This window comes from Vulpes vulpes, chromosome 14 (assembly GCF_048418805.1).
Source record: "Vulpes vulpes isolate BD-2025 chromosome 14, VulVul3, whole genome shotgun sequence".
Lineage (NCBI taxonomy): Eukaryota > Metazoa > Chordata > Mammalia > Carnivora > Canidae > Vulpes > Vulpes vulpes.
The window spans coordinates 79883570-79904456 of NC_132793.1; the positions used below are offsets into that span (position 1 = coordinate 79883570).

The following is a 20887-nucleotide window of genomic DNA, read 5'->3' on the forward strand; positions in this document are numbered from 1 at the left end:
TGCCTACTATACAAAAGGTAGCATGCATTGCCCACTCTGGCATCTGGTTTATTTTTCTTATGTTACTAATGTGTCTCACATCCACTCCATTTATAAGCTAGAGAGCTTGTCCTTACTCCTTTACAGCTGTCTGGCTTTCCACTGTATTCTGTCATTTGTCCTGTTGGTGGGCATTTGGGTTTCTGTTCTGCTGTGCGTATATGCAATGACTAACAAGTCTTGTACATCTTGCTTCATATTTTTGCCAGTGTAACTTTGGAGTATATTCCTAGAATGGGATTGCTGGGTAAAAGGGTAAATGTGTGTGCAATTCTGCTAGCTACTCCAAATTTCTCTTCATATGGGCTGTATTTTTTCTGATTCCCACCAGCAATATGTAGAGTGGCTTTCTCCACAGTTCTCACCAACAGACTATGCTGCCAGAGTTTTGGAATTTTGCTGATCTGATGAGAAATGGTATCTCCGTATAGTTTTAATTTACATTTTTCTAATTATGAGTGACTTTTATCATTTTCCCGTATATTTATTTGTAATTTTTTTAAAGATTTTATTTATTTATTCATGAGAGACACACAGAGAGAGAGAGAGGCAGAGACACAGGCAGAGGGAGAAGCAGGCCCCATGCAAGGAGCCTGATGTGGGACTCGATCCCTGGGACTCCAGGATCATGCCCTGGGCCAAAGGCACGTGCTAAACCATTGAGCCACCCAAGGATCCCCTATTTGTAATTTTTTTTAACAAAAACTGTATATATCTTTTCCCACCATTTCTGTTAGTATCAGATTATTGGTCTCTAATTCTCTCCATTTTTAGAAACTATTATATTATATATGTTTCCCAAATGACATTTGTCTTTTCATTCTGCTTACATTTATAATAATTTTTTATTGTTTTGTCAGGTAGATTTTTTTTAGTTTTATTATTTATCAGTCTTTTCCTACTTTTAGATTTTGAGTTGAGAGTCAGGATAAGTTTTACTTTTTCCAGATTACAAAGAAAATCACCCATCTTTTCTCCTAATACTTAGATTTTTTTACATTTAGATATTGATCCATTTGGGATTTATCCCCCTAAACACATGAGAAATAGGTCTAGTTTTATCTTTTTTCCAAATGATTAATTTGTTCCCATCAGTTATTAAAAAAAATCCATCTTTCCTACATTTATTTGACATGCCCTTTATCATTAAATTTTCATATGTACTTGAGTATCTTTCTAGATTTTCCATTCTGTTTCTTTGTTCTATTTATTCATGTGTTAATAGCATCCTGTTTTAATAATAAAGGCTTTCCTGGCTATTCTTGTTTGCTTGTTTTCCCAAATGTACTTTATCATCAACTTGTCTAGCTCCACCAAAACAAAATATTTGATGGTATTTTTATATCAAATATAAAGAGATTGCATTCTAGTCATAGATTAACTCAGGAGGAATGAGTCACCTGGGGGACCTCTTTTGCTCTGGCTTCCAAGCTTCCATGTGTTCTAGGCAGCTGTCTGCCTCCTCAGGCTTGCTGAGTCTCCTTCTCAATTCCAGCGTCATTGCCAGTGCTACTCCCCTGCCCTGCACAGTGCCTCTGTCTTAAAACTCTCACACATCACTGCTACTCTTTCTATAATCTCCCTTGGGCCCCTTGCTTTCCACATGTCCTTGGCATAGCTTCTTTCTCTACTGCCTCAGCACTCTTACCAGGGGCAATTCCAGTCCCTGTTAATGGTTTCAGCAATGCCTTATGACCTGCAGATCAGTACCTTTAGCCCAAGTGTCTGCTTGTGACTCCACTCAAATGTCTTGTGTCCAAAACGGAGCACTTCATCGTCTCATCCCAAATCATCTCTTGTCTCTTCTAGTTGAGCACCATTGTTCATTCCAGTGCCCAAAGGAAGTGTGTGGCTTGCTCTAGATTCCTTCCTCTTTCCTAAAACTCCTACACCTTCCTAATTGTTCAGTCCTGCCTCTTAGATAACATTCCCCCTTACCTCTGGGTGCTCACTCAAGAGCTCCTCTCTGACACCTCCTGACTATCTCTGTGTCTAAGCTTCACTCCCTTCCATTTAACCCCAACAGGGTCACCAGAGTGACTACAGTAAACCAGCAGTTCCCTCCACCAGTTGTGTTCAGTCTCCTTATTGGTGCCTCATAACAGATGGGCTGAGCTTCTCAAAAGAGGGCAAGCTTTTACTACCTGGCTCATTTCCCAACCCCATTTCTAGTTACATGTACCCATATAGACACATCATGTTCTCTCTCCTACCACACTTTACATTTCAGGGATGTAGAGTATTTCTGGTTTGCCAAAGAGCTGTATACTCTCCCTGCTTCACAGCTTCCTCCAGTTATGAGCTCTTCCATTTGCATGGCCTGGCAGTGGCCTGTTCTACGTAGTCCTGCTTGGCCTGGATTGGCGCAGCACCCTGACCCTGTGTCTGCTCTGGGATTTGCTCTGGGCTATGAGCCTGTAGAAGGGAAGGGATTGACTTTTCTTTCACGTGCTTGGCATGGTGACTGTCAAGGTATCCAGTAAGTGCCTACTAAGTACTTAGTGGATGCACATGTAATAGACTTACAAGCTAAAAAACATTCTAACTAGTGCCTATGACATGGAATGAATTGCCTAATTTATAAGTCACACGCTGTGCTTGCCATCTCTGGTTGTAAGGCTGCCTCCCCATCTGTATTACACTTAAACCTTCCATGGTCTGCATCCTTGTTTCATCACTTGATGCCTCTGTAATTGTGGGAGTGTTACATCATTTCCCAGTCCACTGAGAGAACTCTGAGGATTTAATGAGTAAGGGCACTTAAGTGCCCATGTGGTGCCTGGTGCAAGGACATTTCCATGTACATTTGTTGCTTTCAGTTGAGAGTCACATTCAAACCAATGTTAGGAAACAGTGGATGAAGCAGTGTGTATATACCTTTGCTTTAGAAACAGATCCCATTCCTGTCAATAGACTTGCACACACACTCTCCAGGGCAAGGAGAGCAGTCTGCCTCCACTGCCCTCAGCAAAGAGTCTATCTTCTGAGCCTGTTGCCTGAATTTTATCAGAATTAAGCACCCAGGGCATCCTGGGTGGCTCAGCGATTTAGCACCACCTTTAGCCCAGGGCCTGATCCTTGAGACCCCGGGGTCGAGTCCCACATCAGGCTTCCTATGTGGAGCCTGCTTCTCTCTCTGCCAGTGTCTCTGCATCTCTCTCTCTCTCTGTCTCTCATGAATAAATAAATAAAATCTTTTAAAAAATTAAGCACCCAGCCAGTGTATTACCATTATATCTTCTTCCCTGACTTCATCTTTTTCCTAAATAACTTACTACATCTAAGTATCTCTTCTCTTTCATAGCTAAACCCATTATTTAAAAACTTTGCTCCTCTTCTAAAACCAAATTCCTATTCTAGAATATATGCTAGAAAACCTTTATTGAAATATTTGCATTCCTTTTATGAAATGAGTCTTCTTTGAAATTGCTGTGGATGTTAAAATGCTAATGGTTTTTAAACAGTATTTTTATTTGAGCATAGTACTTTCACAAACTAAAGCTGAAATCTATTTTTCTAGTCTGTCTATATCTTATGAAAATGTTGACACAACTAAGAAGAAACTCCCTGTTCATATCTTAGATGGTCTCACCCTGAGCTATAAGGTATGTGCTGATACACTTTATAAGAACATTGTTTTCTGTTGAAATTACAACATGCAAGTAATAGATTACTTTCTACTCTAATTTTTTGTTTTTGTTTTCATAGATCCCATGGCCTGTGGATATTGTTATAAGTTTGGAATGTCAAAAAATTTATAATCAGGTGTTCCTTCTCTTATTGCAAATAAAGTGGGCAAAATATAGTCTGGATGTTTTACTATTTGGTGGTAAGATTTGTTTTCAACAGATAAGTTATAATTGAATTTTAACCCTGAAATAAAGAAGGGGGTGATCTTTGGTCATTTTTTATGTATACATAAGTGCCCAAATCACAAGTACTTACAGCAACAGTTTTATAGATGTCAAGATTAACTTCCCTGAATGAAATATCAGAGAATTATACTGCAGTCCATCTGAATTATAACAGCTTGATTAGGAATTTAGCTAGAATTGGGATGAGAACTGGGTGTTATTCTATATGTTGGCAAATTGAAAACCAATAAAAAATAAATTAAAAAAAAGGAATTTAGCTAGAATAAGTACTCTTTAATTATACAAAAATCTTTAAAATGACCAGATATTGGGACTTTGCATTTACATGACAGTGGTAATCAGGATGATAAGGGGAACTTTTCACTGTCTTACCTACCTTCCAGAGACACTAGTGTGCCTCCTGTAGAGTGCCCTTTGCAGGTTGGTGACCATATCAGAAGTCCCATCCCTGTGCAATGGCACAGGTGGACCTTGAGTAGATGTTCTTCCCACCTTCTCTGCTCTTTCAATCCTATATAGAACTGGCAAGTACTGCTGGAAAACCACAACTTAGAGAAGGACTTTTATGTGAACAAGATACAACTGCTCGGTTTGCACCACAAAAGGAGCCAGTAAGACAGCAAATTCATCGTATGTTCCTCTTGAGAGTGAAGCTCATGCACTTTGTGAACAGCTTACACAACTACATCATGACCAGGGTTTGTGCCTGGACTACTTGTGATATATTTATAAGTAAAGAGCCCAGAGAATACTTGTAGACAATAAGTAAGAAAATAGCACATATAAAATATTTGATCATAAAATAACAAGGCAGTGGGGGGAAATTTTTTTTTAAACATGCCACAACATGTGTAACCAGAGATTCCTGTCCCTGTTGTCCGGTAGCCTCATCTTTTGTAATTATCCAGGTATATCCAGAGCTCCTCTTTTGTAATTATCTTCAGAACTTGAAATATATAACCTTTTAAGCTTTATCAGTGATGACAGATCTGTCCCTGGAAAATGGCTTCAAATTTTAGTAACAGCCAAAAATCTGTCAGGCTAGTATGGTGTGTAAAGAGGAAGATGCAGCCAGATTATGTATTTTTTCTTTAAAAAAAGAAGCAACTGATTATGAAGTAAATGAAGCTGCTTTTCTTTCTTCCTTTTTTTCCCAAGATTTTTAATTTATTTATTCATGAGAGACAGAAAGAGAGAGGCAGAGATATAGGCTAAGGGAGAAGCAGGTTCCCTGAGGGGAGCCTGATGTAGGATTCGATCCCAGGATCCCGGGATCATGACCTGAGCCACAGGCAGACTTTTCAACCACTAAGCCACCCAGTTCCCCCTGAAACTGCTTTCCTTATACATCTTAAAAACAGGTCTAGAGGAAGTTTGGAATAGGAGTTCAGATATTTGAACAATAGCAGTATTTTGGAAGACAGTACTTATTTGGGATTTAAAATGGCTGCTTTAAAAAAAAACTCATTTGTACATAAGTTCTGAAAATTCAACTTATTTGGAAGAAGTGAGGCTTTGAAGCCTGTGTTTTAGACATGATGCATATGGCAGAGGTGCTTTCTGCTTACCACGTATTGGCCTTCAGAGGCAGCCTTAAACCCTTAATTACTGAGAGTAAATGGTAGGAGTTTTTAAGTTTTTACTTGTTGTTTTCTCGTTAAACATCTATCTTCCTTTTAAAGAAAGATCATTATAAAAACAGTGAAACTTAAAAAAACACATAAGTTGGGGATCCCTGGGTGGCACAGCGGTTTGGTGCCTGCCTTTGACCCAGGGCGCAATCCTGGAGACCCGGGATCGAATCCCACATTGGGCTCGGTGCATGGAGCCTGCTTCTCCCTCTGTCTATGTTTCTGCCTCCCTCTCTCTCTCTGTGTGACTATCATAAATAAATAAAAATTTTAAAAAAACACAAGTTTAATTTACCTGATAATTGTTTTTTTAAAAATCAATGCATTTTGTATGTGGTTTGATGTACTTGCCCCTGGCCACCAGGAGCAACCTGTTAGTACAAACTAAGGCATTCATTTACTGTACAAGTGGATTTCCTAAAGAACTGACCTCCACCATTATTCTAGGATAAGAATGCCAGCCTTTAAAGAAGGTACTTCGGAGCACCTGCGTGGCTCAGTGTTTGAACTGAATTTGGCTCAGGTCGTGAACCCAGGGTTCTGGGATGGAGTCCCACATTGGGCTCCCCACAGGGAGCCTGCTTCTCCCTCTGCCTATGTCTCTGCCTCTCTCTCTGTGTCTCTCACAAATTAATAAATAAAATCTTTTTTAAAAAAGGTACTTTGTAAATTTTACAGATGTAACTATTGAAGAAAATTTGAGAGGAGTAGAAGAGGTTGATAAACAGTTTTGTGTCTAGCACACAAGTCCTCAAAGAAGTCTGCTGATTAAACTTCATCTTTCTCTTCAAGATTCTTCACAGTACAGGACTGGAGTTTCAACATCAAGTTGAAGAAGCCAAGGATTTAGATCAATTGATTAAGATTCACTATAGATACTTGTCAACCATCCATGATCGATGTTTGCTAAGAGAAAAGGTACGTGAGATGTTATCTGCAGATTTGGCCACTGAGGCAGGAGTGAAGCTGGCCAAGGGAAGTTGTCTATCTGCTTCAGAATTTAACACTTACTAAGCCTCTGTTCTGCAGAGTTTCAAATTTGTTACAAATTTGTGCCATATTACTAGAAATTGTGTCTGAGAGAAGCAGATGAGAACTGCATTGTGATCATCTGCACACTGCGCTTGTATTCAATTGGAAAATTCTGTCTGCAGTTGTGGAATGATACGGTGCTTTAGTCAGGAAGTGCATCCAGCTAGCAAGAATATATGGGATAAGTCCATTGGATTACTTGCTCCCTTTTGTGGATGAATTTAAACGGCCATCCCAGGAAATGGTCTCTTGCTCTATTGGTCAGCTCTGTTGCTAATATTCCCTGTATCTCATTCCAAGTGCACTTATTCATAGTCTGGCACCCTTTCATATTATACTGAAGGCTGTCATTGCACTGATGAGCTTTTTCTGTGACTCATGTAGATTAAATGAAAGTGTTGGTGTCCATGTCCAAACATAGTTATAGAGCCTGTATTTTGTCTGTGGTTTTTATCTCCAGGTCAGTTTTGTGAAAGAAGCCATCATGAAGGTATTGAATTTGGCTCTCATGTTTGCAGATGGTTGGCAAGCAGGTCTGGGGACGTGGCAGTAAGTAGCTTGTGGAACCTCTGCATTGTGACTATTTCAGCTTTCCTTTTAAAACAGGCTTTATGACGACTGCTTGTCTATGAGGGCTCACTGAAGAGTGGGGTCACAAACCTTTAGATCTGGGGCTAGAGACTGGGGCCTGGCCATTTTCATTCTCCTCATCAGGGCTGAAAGCCTTCAGGGAGCAAAACAGCGCCACCCGGTGGCGTCTGGAGCCCCTAACCCTGATCTCAGCCCACTGACAAGGGAGGTGGAATTCCACCACCATAAGGGCACCTCAACATCAGCACAGCAGGTGCCTCCACCAGAGAAGCAGCAGAAACAAGCAGTTAACACTGAGTCCACCAACCATAGAGATCTACAAAATTCAGCTCTTGGAGAAATCACCATATAGCATTGGTGATTTTTTTATTTATTTAGTTTTTCTGGTTTTTTACAGCTATTTTCGTATTTTTTCAAATCTTTTTTTATATATACATTATATATGTATATATTTTTTATCTTTGCTTTCCATTCATTGTATATTTTACTTTATTTTCATATATATACATTTTTGTTTCTTATGTTGGGATCTAGTTTCTTTTCATTTTGTTTTTTTTTTTTTAAAGATTTTATTTATTTATTCGAGAAAGAGACGCAGAGACATAGGCAGAGGGAGAAGCAGGCTCCATGCAGGGAGCCTGATGTGGGACTCGATCCCGGGTCTCCAAGGATCACACCCTGGGCTGAAGGCAGCGCTAAACCGCTGAGCCACCCGGGCTGCCTGCGATCTAGTTTCTTTTAACAAGCAGATCAAAATAATCCCAGGAGATAGTATTTTGTTTTGTTCAGTTTGTGTCTGGTTTGATGATTTTTTTTCTTATTTTGCCTTTTTGTTTTCTTCTGGTTTGTTATTTTTCTTGTTTTTCTGGTATTGTGTTTTCTTCTTTTCTGGACGTAATGATCAAATGGAGAAATTCACCACAAAAGAAAGAACGGGATACCACTCACTACCAGGGATTTAATCAATATGAATATAAGTATAGGATAACTGAACTAGAATTTAAACGATTGTAAAGATACCAGCAGGGCTTGAAAAAACTATAGGAGATATTCAAGAATCCTGTATGGAGAAATAAAAGTGAAAATCTAACAGCCCAACTTAAAATGCTATTACTGAAATGCAGTAAAAAATAGAGCTCTAACAGCAAGGATGAATGAGCCAGAGAAGTCAGTGACATAGAAGACAAAATGATGGAGAATAAAGCTGAAAAGAAGAGAGAAAGCTACTGGATCATGAAGGGAGACTTTGAGAACTCAGCAATTCCATAAAGCAACATAATATCCAGATAATATGGGTCCCAGAAGATGAAGAGGGGTGGGGGACAGAAGGTATATTTGAACAAATTCTAGCTAAGAACTTCCCTAATCCAGGAAGCACAGAGGAACTCCCCCCCCCCCCCCCCGCCAATCAATAAAATTAGGTCAGATATCAAATACTTCAACGTAAAATAGTGAAGCTTGCAACTTTCAGAGATAAAGATAAAAATCCTGAAAGCCATTTGGGACAAGAGGTCCTTAATCTACAAGGGTAAACACACAAGGCTGGCAACAGACCTGGTCAAAGACCTGGCAATCTAGAAAGGACTGTCATGATATATTCAGGGTTCTAAATGGGAAAACTATGCAGCTAAGAATATTTCATCCGTCAAGGTTTGTCATTCAGAATAGAAGGAGAGATAAAGAGTTTTCAGGAAGGGGGCACCAGGGTGGTTCAGTTGGTTAAGCATCTACCTTCAATTCAACCATAATATTGGGGTCCTAGGATTGAGCTCCACATGAGGCTCTGCTCAGCAGGGAGCCTCTTCTCCCTCCTCCTCTGCCTGCCACTTCACCTACTTGTGCTCGTTCTCTCTTTTTCTGTCAAATGTATAAAACTTTTTTAAAAAGTTTAAAGAACAAACAAAAGTAATTTGTGAACACTAAACCAGCCCTGGAAGAAATATTAAAGGGAATCCTTTGAGCAGAGAGCCCCAAAGTAACAAAGACCAGAAAAGAACAGAGACAATCTACAGGAACAGTGACTTTACAGGTAATACAGTGGCATTAAGTTCAAATCTTTCAGTAATTATTCTGAATGTAAATGAACGAAATGTTTCAATGAAAAGACATATGGTATCAGAATGGATAAAAAAATAAGATCCATCAATATGCTGCTTATAAGAGAGACTTATTGTAGACCCAAAGATACCTCCTGATTTAAAGTGTGAAGATGGAGAACCATTTATCATGCCAGTGGACATAAAAAAAAGAAACCTGAAGTAACCATCCTTTTATCAAACAAACTAGATTTTAAACCAAAGATCTCAATAAAAGAATTGGTATACTATATATCATAATTAAAGGGTCTATCCAACAAGATTTAACAATTGCAAATATTTATGCCCCGAACTATGGAGCAGACAATTATATAAACAGTATACTGTTAATAATAACAGTATTAAAGAAACACATTGATAGTACAATAATAGTAGGGGACTTTAACACCCTGATCACAGCAATGGACAGATCATCTAAGAAGATCAACAAGAAAATAGGAGCTTTGAAATGACACACTGGACCAGATGGATTTCAGTTTATATCCAGAGCATTTCATCCTGAGGCAAAAGACTACACATTCTACTCAAGTACACATGGAACATTCTCCAGAATAGATCACATATTGGGTCACAAATTAAAATATCAACTGGTACCAAAAGATTAAGATTATACATGCCTATTTTCAGACCACTTTATTTTTTTTTATTTTTTTTTTTTATTTATTTATGGTAGTCACAGAGAGAGAGAGAGACAGATACATAGGCAGAGGGAGAACCAGGCTCCATGCACCAGGAGCCTGATGTGGGATTCGATCCCGGGTCTCCAGGATCGCTCCCTGGGCCAAAGGCAGGCGCCAAACCGCTGCACCACCCAGGGATCCCCAGACCACTTTAAAACGTGAACTCCATCACAAGAGAAAATTTGGAAGCGACACAAATACATGGAGGATAAGGGGCATTGCTACTAAGAAAGAACTGGGTCAACCAGGAAATTAAAGAATTTTTTTTAAAACATGGAAGAAAATGAAAACATGATAGTTCAAACTTTTGGGATGCAACAAAGATGATTATAACAGGAAAGTATATAGCAAGACCGTACTCAAGAATCAAGAAAAGTCTCAAATACACAACCTAAACTTAGACCTAAAGGAACTGGAGAAAGCACGGCAAATAAAGCGTAAATCCAGCAGAAGAGAATAAAGATTAGAGCAGAAATCAATGATCTATAGATTAAAAAAAAAAAAAAACCTATTAGAAAACATCAACGAAACTATGAGCTGGTTCTTTGAATTAATATTGATAAACACCTAACCAGATTATCAAAAGAGAAAGAGAAAGGACCCAAATTAATAAAATCGTGAATGAAAGAGGAGAAATCTTAACCAACACTGAAGAAATACAAGCAATTATAAGAGACTATTATGAGCAACTGTATGCCAACATATTGGGCAATCTGGAAGAAATGGATGCATTCCTAGAAACATATAAACTACCAAAACTGAAACAGAAAGAAATAGAAAACTGAACATATCCACAACCAGGAAAGAAATTGAAGTAGTAATCAAAAATCTCCCAACAAACAAGAGTCTAACAAATAAGAGGTAAGCCTCCCAGCAGAATTCTACCAAACATTTAAAAAAGAATTAATACATATTCTGAAGCTATTTCAGAAATTAAAAATGAAAACTTCCAATCTTGCAAAAATTCTCAACAAGATACTGGCCAATATGATCCAATAGTACATTAAGAAAACTATTCACCATGACCAAGTAGGATTTATTCCTGGGACACAAGGCTGGTTCAACACTCGTAAAACAGTCAATGTGATTCATCATATCAGCAAGAGAAAAACAAAGAGCCATATGATCCTCTCATTAGATGCAGAGAAAGCATTTGACAAAATACAGCATCCATTCCTGATCAAAACTCTTCAGAGTGTAGGGATAGAGGGAACATTCCTCAACATCTTAAAAGCCATCTACGAAAAGCCCAGAGCAAATATCATTCTCAGTGGGGAAGCACTGGGAGCCTTTCCCCTAAGGTCAGGAACAAGACAGGGATGTCCACTCTCACCACTGCTATTCAACATAGTACTAGAAGTCCTAGCCTCAGCAATCAGACAACAAAAAGAAATGAAAGGCATTCAAATTGGCAAAGAAGTCAAACTCTCCCTCTTCGCCAATGACATGATACTCTACATAGAAAACCCAAGACTCCACCCCAAGATTGCTAGAACTCATACAGCAATTTGGTAGTGTGGCAGGATACAAAATCAATGCCCAGGAATCAATGGCATTTCTATACACTAACAATGAGACTGAAGAAAGAGAAATTAAGGAGTCAATCCCATTTGCAATTGCACCCAAAAGCATAAGATACCTAGGAATAAACTTAAACCAAAGATGTAAAGGATCTATACCCTAAAAACTAGAACACTTCTGAAACAAATTGAGGAAGACACAAAGAGGTGGAAAAATATTCCATGCTGATGGATTGGCAGAATTAATATTGTAAAAATGTCAATGTTACCCAGGGCAATTTACACATTTAATGCAATCCCTATCAAAATACCATGGACTTTTTTCAGAGAGTTAGAACAAATTATTTTAAGAATTGTGTGGAATCAGAAAAGACCCCAAATAGGGGAATTTTAAAAAAGAAAACCATAGCTGGGAGCATCACAGTGCCAGATTTCAGGTTGTACTACAAAGCTGTGGTCATCAAGACAGCGTGGTACTGGCACAAAAACAGACACATAGATCAATGGAACAGAATAGAGAACCCAGAAGTAGCCTCTCAACTTTATGGTCAACTAATATTCGATAAAAGAGGAAAGACTATCCGCTAGAAGAAAGACAGCCTCTTCAATAAATGGTGCTGGGAAAACTGGACATCCACATGCAGAAGAATGAAACTAGACCACTGTCTTGCACCATACACAAAGATAAACTCAAAATGGATGAAGATCTAAATGTGAGACAAGATTCCATCAACATCCTAGAGGAGAACACAGGCAACACCCTTTTTACACTCAGCCACAGTAACTTCTTCTTTTTTTTTTTTTTTTTTTTCTTATTTTTTTTTTTCTTAGCCACAGTAACTTCTTGCAAGATACATCCACGAAGGCAAAAGAAACAAAAGCAAAAATGAACTATTGGGACTTCATCAAGATAAAAAGCTTTTGCACAGCAAAGGATACAGTCAACAAAACTCAAAGACAACCTACAGAATGGGAGATCATATTTGCAAATGACATATCAGATAAAGGGCTAGTTTCCAAGATCCATAAAGAACTTATGAAACTCAACACCAAAGAAACAAACAATCCAATCATGAAATGGGAAAAAGACATGAACAGAAATCTCACAGAGGAAGACATAGACATGGCCAACACGCATATGAGAAAATGCTCTGCATCACTTGCCATCAGGGAAATACAAATCAAAACCACAATGAGATACCACCGTACACCAGTGAGAATGGGGAAAATTAACAAGGCAGGAAACCACAAATGTTGGAGAGGATGCGGAGAAAGGGGAACCCTCTTACACTGTTGGTGGGAATGTGAACTGGTGCAGCCACTCTGGAAAACTGTGTGGAGGTTCCTCAAAGAGTTAAAAATAGACCTGCCCTACGACCCAGCAGTTGCACTGCTGGGGATTTACCCCAAAGATGCAGATGCAATGAAACGGCGGGACCCCTGCACCCCGATGTTTCTAGCAGCACTGTCCACAATAGCCAAACTGTGGAAGGAGCCTCGGCGTCCATCGAAAGATGAATGGATAAAGAAGCTGTGGTCTATGTATACAATGGAATATTACTCAGCCATTAGAAACGACAAATACCCACCATTTGCTTCAACGTGGATGGAACTGGAGGGTATTATGCTGAGTGAAGTAAGTCAATCGGAGAAGGACAAACATATGTTCTCATTCATTTGGGGAATATAAATAATAGTGCAAGGGAATAGAAGGGAAGGGAGAAGAAATCTGTGGGAAATATCAGAAAGGGAGACAGAACATAAAGACTCCTGACTCTGGGAAATGAACTAGGGGTGGTAGAAAGGGAGGTAGGCAGAGGGTGGGGATGACTGGGTGACGGGCATTGAGGGGGTCACTTGACGGGATGAGCACTGGGTGTTATTCTGTATGTTGGCAAATTGAACACCAATAAAAAAATAAACTTATTATTAAAAAGTAAATAAGGAATTTAAGAAAAGGAATATTACTCAGCCATTAGAAATGATAAATACCCACCATTTGCTTCAACATGAATGGAACTGGAGGTTATTAAGTGAAATAAGTCAATCGGAGATGAACAAACATATGCTCTCATTCATTTAGGGAATATAAAAAATAGAAGGGAATAACGGGGATAGGAGAGAAAGAGTGGGAATTATCAGTGAGGGTGACATAACATGAGAGACGCCTAACTCTGGGAAATGAACAAGGGATGGTGAAAAGGGAGGTGGGCGGAGCATTGGGGTGACTTGGTGACCGGCACTAGGGGGGACACTTGATGGGATGACCACTTGGTGTTATGCTATATGTTGGCAAATTGAACTCCAAGAAAAAAATAAATAAGAGGATGGGATCTTTCTGCTAATATGTACTCGTGGACTTAGAATGAAAACTCAGGCCTTTGTTAGCAAAATAAGCTTAAATTGACATCAATTAAAATATAAATACAATCTAATTAAAAGATAGAATTGGTCTACTTTATACCTTTACAAAATAACTGTTAAATGCCGTATGTTTCTGTATTGTAGTGGACTAAACCCTCTGAGTCTAAATAAAGATTCATCCTTTTTTAAACAAATGGGGGATCCCTGAGTGGCTCAGCGGTTTAGTGCCTGCCTTTGGCCCAGGGCGCAATCCTGGAATCCCGGGACCCACGTCGGGCTCCCGGCATGGAGCCTGCTTCTCCTCCTCCTGTGTCTCTGCCTCTCTCTCTCTCTCTCTCTCTCTCTATCATAAATAAATAAGTAAATAAATCTTTTTTAAAAATAAATAAATAATATTCATAATTGCAGCAAAAATAAAAGTCTTACTTGCTTTATTATGACTGTCTCAAAGTGTGTAAAGCACCTTTTTCTCTCCGTATCACTGTGAGGTAAAGGAGAAAATAACACTGCTGCATATGCTTGTCTAAAATTGAACTGTTTCAATTTCTTCAAAAGTAAATTGTTAGAAAAATAACAGGAGTTAGGAGGGCTATAAAGCATTATTTGCCATTATAGTTTATGGAAATTAACTTACAGACTTAAAGCAAAAGAATGAAAAATTTCAAAAGCAACTTTAAATTTGAGTACTGACTGGTTTTTTTATTATATTAAAATGTATATAATATATATAAAATATAAAATTATATTAAAATATTAAGGATTTTCAAGTAAATGATACTGTGGCTATGTTTGAAAAAGGGTTTTATCTTTAATGTATACACACTGAAATACTTACGTCAGAATGCTGTCATGCCTCAAACTTGCTTCTAAGTGTGGTAGGGCTGGCTGCGCATAGAACTCCTAGGTGGTACGTGCCTGCTGAAGCTGGATGTGGATATGCGAATGTCCTCTGGGCTCTCTTTCTATGTATGTTGCCTATTGCCCGTAATAAATTTTTATTATTTAATTTAAAGATTTTATTCTTTATGATTTATTTAAATTCAATTAGTTAACATATAGTGTATTATTAGTTTCAGTGGTAGAATTTAGTGATTCATTATCCTCTATAACACTCAGTGCTCATTACATCACATGCCCTCCTTAATGCCCAGCACCCAGTGACCCCATCCCCCCCCCCAGCATCCCTCAGTTTGTCTCTTAATGGTTTGTCTCCCTCTCTGATTGTCTTATTTTTACATCCCGTTTTTTAAATAATTTTAAGATGTAGGGTTTTATGTCTTTAATGTAGTCTTTGTTTCAAAAGAAGGTATGTAAATGAAAATAAAGAAATGTGTAATGGGAAAGGGAACATCCCTAGTCATCTCAGCTTCAGAATTCAGTACCACCTAAAAGGAAGTTTTATGTCCTAATGACTTTTTCTTCAAACATTTGGAAAGCTTGTATTTTAAGGTTGGGCAAGAAATTATGTATTTCTTTAGACTTTGGCAATTAAACTGAAGTACATCTGGAATTCCTCTAAAGATATTTTGTAACCTACTCATTAACCCTTTATATACTTAAATTGAAATTTACTTTCTTTCCTAGAATGGAATCTATAGAGAAAATGGAGTCTGATTTTAAAAACTGCCATATGTTTCTTGTAACCATTTTAAACAAAGCTGTCTGTAGAGGATCCTTTCCCCATTGTGAGTATACCATGTTAAATTATTATTGCTTTTGTATTTTCTTGTAGCTAAGTCTGCATGTTATTATTTTGGTACTAATCTCATGAAGAATTAGAAATTTTTATCTATTCAAACTTGGAAAGTCCCTCAGCAGTTGTGCCATGCTTTGACTTATTTTTTCAGAATTACAATGTGGTAAATGAATATCAGATGCTTTTAATTTTTTTAAAGGTTTAGAACTATTATTAAGTAAACCAGAATAGATCTCAGTCATACCCTACTATTATGTGTAGTATGTTTCATCTGTAGAAACAGGACTAAGTAGTATCTTTGCACAGCTTTTTTTTTTCCAGAAACGTATGGGTTTAATCTCTTCCCTTTTTCTGTGTATTCTAATTGTAATATACTAATTAAGAGTAGCTGAACATTTTTAAAAACACGTGTTAGAGCAAACATTAACCTATTTGTCCATTTTGCATTGGGGTTATTGTTTCACAAAGAGGATCCATTCATAGGTTAGAACATAGCATTTTGTTATGAACTGACTCCAGATTCTATGACAGAGGAGACAATCGTGATTTGTTCAGTGAAATGCAAGATGTTTTGTTTTCAGCATTAAAATCTTAAAAATGAAGTAAACCTTACTTTTTCAATTTATATTTAATAAGCCTTATTTTCAAATATTTAAACCTATTTGTAACCTTATTTTTATTATTTCCACAGTGGAATCTCTTGCACTGTCACTCATGGCTGGAATGGAACAAAGTTAAATATCTTTAATGTAGTAAATACCTAAGATTGATCTTTTTTTTTTTTTTTTTTTTTTTTTTTTTCTAAGATTGATCTTTATACAAATATAATTCCACCACATGCAGCTGAGGAATCAGAATCTCTGTTCTGATTCATTTTAAAAACTATTCTCTACTGTCTAGACAAGTACATTTGCAGATGTTTTCTTTGGAAATTACTGGATAGTATACAAGGTTATGTATATAAAATTTTATCAATAAAGCAAAGTGTATATAAGCTGTTTATACTTATATATTTCCTACTGTAAGATACATTTTTGGTATCATACCTTTAAATGTGAATTATATCATTTGCAGTTACTGCTATTAAAAAGAGGACATTTTAAAATCTTCTATTCTCCTTTTGCTTGGTTGCAGAAATTCTTACATAGTTTTTCTTTGTTTCTGTTTTTATTTTTTTACGTCTTATTTAAATTCAAGTTAGTTAACATATAGTGTATTACTAGTCTCAGAAGTAGAATTTAGAACTATTATTAAGTAAAGTAGATGGCAGAATAGATCTCAGTCATACCCTACTATTATGTGTAGCTTTTGTAACTCTTCCTTATCAGAGGATAGACTTTTTTAGCAATTTCAAAAGCTTCCAGGAGAGTGCAGGTGTAACAGTTCAAAATACCATGTGAGGCAGACAGATGTTTTATGGGCTAAATCAAAGGGAGAAGGTAGCTGTTTCATCTGTAGAAACAGAGGACTAAGTAGTATCACTTGCTTGTAACACCCAGGGCTCATTCCATCATGTGCCCTCCTCAATACCTATCATGCTCCTATCCAACCTCCTCACCTACCTCCCCTCCAGCAACCCTCAGTTTGTTCCCTATAGTTAAGAGTCTCTTATGGTTTGCCTCCCTCTCTGTTTCCCTCTTATTTATTTTTCCTTCCCTTCCCCTATATTCATTGCTTTTGTTTCTTAAATTCCACAAGTGAAATCTTACAGTATTTGTCTTTCTTTGACTGACTTCACTCAGCATAATACCCTCTAGTTCTATCCACATTGGTGCAAATAGCAAGATGCCATTCTTTTTGATGGCTGAGTAATATTCCAGTATGTGTGTGTGTGCGCGCGCACACACACACACACACACACACACACACACACCATGTTTTTATACATTTGGCTGCGCCAGTTTGCATTCCCACCAGAATTGTAAGAGGGTTCCCCTTTCTCCACATCCTCGCCAACACATGTAGTTTCCTGAGTTGTTGATTTTACCCATTCTGACCAGCTTTTAGTTTTATTGATCAGTTCTGGTTTTTATTGTTGTTTCTATATCTTTTTTTCCAAACATTTATGTATTTATCTGAGAGAGAAAGTACAGTGGGGAGGAGCAGAGAGAGAGAAAGAGAGTCTTAAGCTGACTCTGCACTGAGCATGGAGCTTGATGTAGGGCTCAATTGCAAGACCCTGAGATCAGGACCTTAGCCTAAAACAAGAGTTTTGGTTTAACTGTGCCACCCATGCATTCCTCTATACCATTTCTTTCTGCTCTATATTCTCTTCTGCTGGCTTTATGCTTTATATGCTGGTCCTTTTCTAGGATTAGGTTGTATATTTGAGACCTTCCTTGCTTTTTGAGAAAGGCCTGTATTACAGTGTACTTACCTCTTAAGGCTGCTTTTACTGTCTTTGTTTTAAAATGTAGTTTGAAAAAAAAATAAAATGTAGTTTGTCTGATGTAAGCATGGCTACCCTGGCTTTCTTTTGAGATCTGTTAGTATGATAGTTGGTTCTTCATCCCCTCAGTTTCAATCTGGAGGTATCTTTAGATCAAAAATTAGTCTCTTCTACGCAGCATATCGATGGGTCTTGTTTTTTATCCATTTTGATACTTGTGTCTTTTGATTGGAGCATTTAGTCCATTTTACATTCAGAATGATTGTTGAACGATACGAATTCAGTGCTGATGTACAGGGGTAAAGGAGGACAGTGGGCAGAATGGTGTTGCCCTGCTCCCTCTATCCCTGAGCAGGGAGTTCACACCCACCACTCCTGAGGAAGCTCTCACAGAAGAGCAAAGAGTCACCTCTCTTCTGCCCCAGCTTCCATCAGATCCCTGGCTTCACCCTCCCGGCATCCAAGCTGTCTGCCTGCCAGGTTGCACAACACTTCTGTATTTTATCTCAGGCATGGAGTTGGGTTTCAAAACTCCACCAACTTTAAAGATCCCTGAGGTGCAGACCCACATTGTTCCTCCGGAGAAGGGTCTCCCCACACTTTTGCCATCTGCCGGTTTGTCCCAGAAATCAGTTGTGACAGCACAGCCATTTGGAGTTTATGGTAAAGATCAGCAAATAGATAGCACCATGGCTTGCTGCCCTCAGCCTTTGTTCCCATGCAAGGGAATAGCACAGCCAATGGTGCCCTTGGAGCAGTTGTACCCGCTCTCCCAAATGCCTTGAAGTGGGAAATTGAGTCCTGAGACCATGGTGCCTGCTCCCAAGCCTCCAAACCTCCTTCCCACCCATAAGGAACAACCCTGGTAATGTCACAGACATCCAAAACTTTAGAGTTTGTGCTCTACTGCTTAATAGTACTTGTGGTAGTCAGCCCCTTTCCTTTTCCTCCCACAATGGTTTAGGGGAAGAGTTTTTCTTGTGCAATGCCGTGCATGCTGATCACTGTTTCTCTCTGTCTCTCTTTGTCTCTCTCTCCAGTCTCCATGATCAGGCCCCCCCTCCCAACGCAGCACCTGTAGGTCTTTCCTCCCCCAAGTCAACTCTCCACAGCTCCTACCTTCTATGATTTTTGGTTTTTTCTACCCCTAGTGCAGTTTGGCTCTATCACTCCTCAGATCAATTTCTTGGGTGTTCAGGATGCCTGGGTGGCTCAGTGGTTGGGCCTCTGCCTTTGGATCAGGTCATGATCCCAGGGTCCTGGGATTGAGTCCTGCATCGGACTCCCTGCAGGGACCCTACTTCTCCCTCTGCCTGTGTCTCTGCCTCTCTCTGTGTCTCTCATGAGTAAATAAATATAATATTTATTTTAAATAAATAAATGATTTTATATTTACTCCCGAGAGTAAATATAAAATGGGTGTTAAATGATTTTATATTTATCTAATTGTGTTCGAGAGATAAGGCAAGTCTAGGGCTCCCTACCCCACTCCTCCACCGTCTTAACTCCTCTCTGCAAAGGGATTTTCTTTTCTAATATTTTTATTTATTCATGAGAGACCTAGGCAGAGGGAGAAGCAAGCTGTCTAAAATAAAGGAAATACACAAAGGATAGGGCTTCAGATAATCAAAATGCCATTTAGGATGTATTATTATAAACATGGACATTCCTATGTCTGATGGTGAAGATGACAAGGTGTAATATATTGATAATTATGCCCTTTTTATGATGTATTTGTTTCTTTATTTGTGCTCTTCACTGCACTGTGAGATCCTTGGGAACACGTCTGTATATGACCATGTTATGGTCAGCATCTGTCATGGGGCAAGGTGTACAGTAGGTGCTCAGTGTTTGTTGACTGAGTGAGTACCTACAACAATGAAAAATAGATTATCTGTGTCATGAACCTATACATCTTCATATAAACCAGGATCGGAGTTCCGTGTTGTATTCCAGCATATGAGAGGAAGTGCAGTTATGCCCTTGTTTTTGTATGTTGGCTTTTACAAGTCAGTCAGCTTCTTTGCATTGAATTAGGACATATGTTGAACTTTAAATTAAGTTTTCCATTTACTGGCTTGTAGATTGACTTTCTCTTTTTATTTTTTTTAAATTTTAATTTTAAGTAATCTCTACACCCAATGTGGGACTCAAACTCAAAACCCTGAAATCAAGAGCCACATGCTGTACCAACTGAGCCAGATAGGCATCCATATTTCTATTTTTATTTTTATTTATTTTACTTTTTTTTTTATTGGAGTTCAATTTGCCAACATACAGAATAACACGCAATGCTCATCCCATCACGTGCCCCCCTCAGAGCACATCACCCAGTCACCCCCACCCTCCGCCTACCTCCCTTTCTACCACCCCTAGTTCGTTTCCCAGAGGTAGGAGTCTCTCATGTTCTGTCTTCCATTCTGATATTTCCCACTCATTCCTTCTCCTTTCCTTTATTCCCTTTAACTATTTTTTATATTCCCCAAATGAATGAGACCATATAATGTTTGTCCTTCTCCTATTGACTTATTTCACTCAGCAAAATACACTCCAGTTCCATCCATGTCGAAGCAAATGGTGGGTATTTGTCGTTTCTAATGGCTGAGTAATATTCCATTGTATACATAGACCACAGCTTCTTTATCCATTCATCTTTCAATGGACGCCGAGGCTCCTTCCACAGTTTGGCTATTGTGGACATTGCTGCTATAAACATCGGGATGCAGGTGTCTTGGCATTTCATTGCATCTGAATCTTTGTGGTAAATCCGAACAGTGCAGTTGCTGGGTCGTAGGGAAGGTCTGTTCTTAACTCTTTGAGGAACCTCCACACAGTTTTCCAGAGTGGCTGCACCAGTTCACATTCCCACCAACAGTGTAAGAGGGTTCCCTTTTCTCCACATCCTCTCCAACATTTGTGGTTCCCTGTATTGTTAATTTTCCCCATTCTCAATCGTATGAGGTGGTATCTCATT

The 20887-nt window shown here is 38.6% G+C and overlaps 1 protein-coding gene across 4 annotated transcripts in view; it reads left to right on the forward strand.

Moving 5' to 3' along the window:
• The window catches only part of TUBGCP5 (tubulin gamma complex component 5), a 59087-nt gene extending 41109 nt beyond the window's left edge, over nucleotides 1-17978 (forward strand). For all 4 annotated transcript variants that reach the window (XM_025982252.2, XM_025982254.2, XM_025982253.2 and 1 more), the window contains 7 exons: nucleotides 3560-3644; nucleotides 3748-3868; nucleotides 4434-4612; nucleotides 6338-6463; nucleotides 7038-7126; nucleotides 15413-15513; nucleotides 16216-17978. In XM_025982252.2, coding sequence (XP_025838037.2) covers nucleotides 3560-3644; nucleotides 3748-3868; nucleotides 4434-4612; nucleotides 6338-6463; nucleotides 7038-7126; nucleotides 15413-15513; nucleotides 16216-16262 — 748 coding nt within the window. In that variant the 3' untranslated portion in view covers nucleotides 16263-17978. The remainder of the gene's footprint in view (nucleotides 1-3559; nucleotides 3645-3747; nucleotides 3869-4433; nucleotides 4613-6337; nucleotides 6464-7037; nucleotides 7127-15412; nucleotides 15514-16215) is intronic.
• The last annotated feature ends 2909 nt before the right edge of the window (nucleotides 17979-20887 follow it).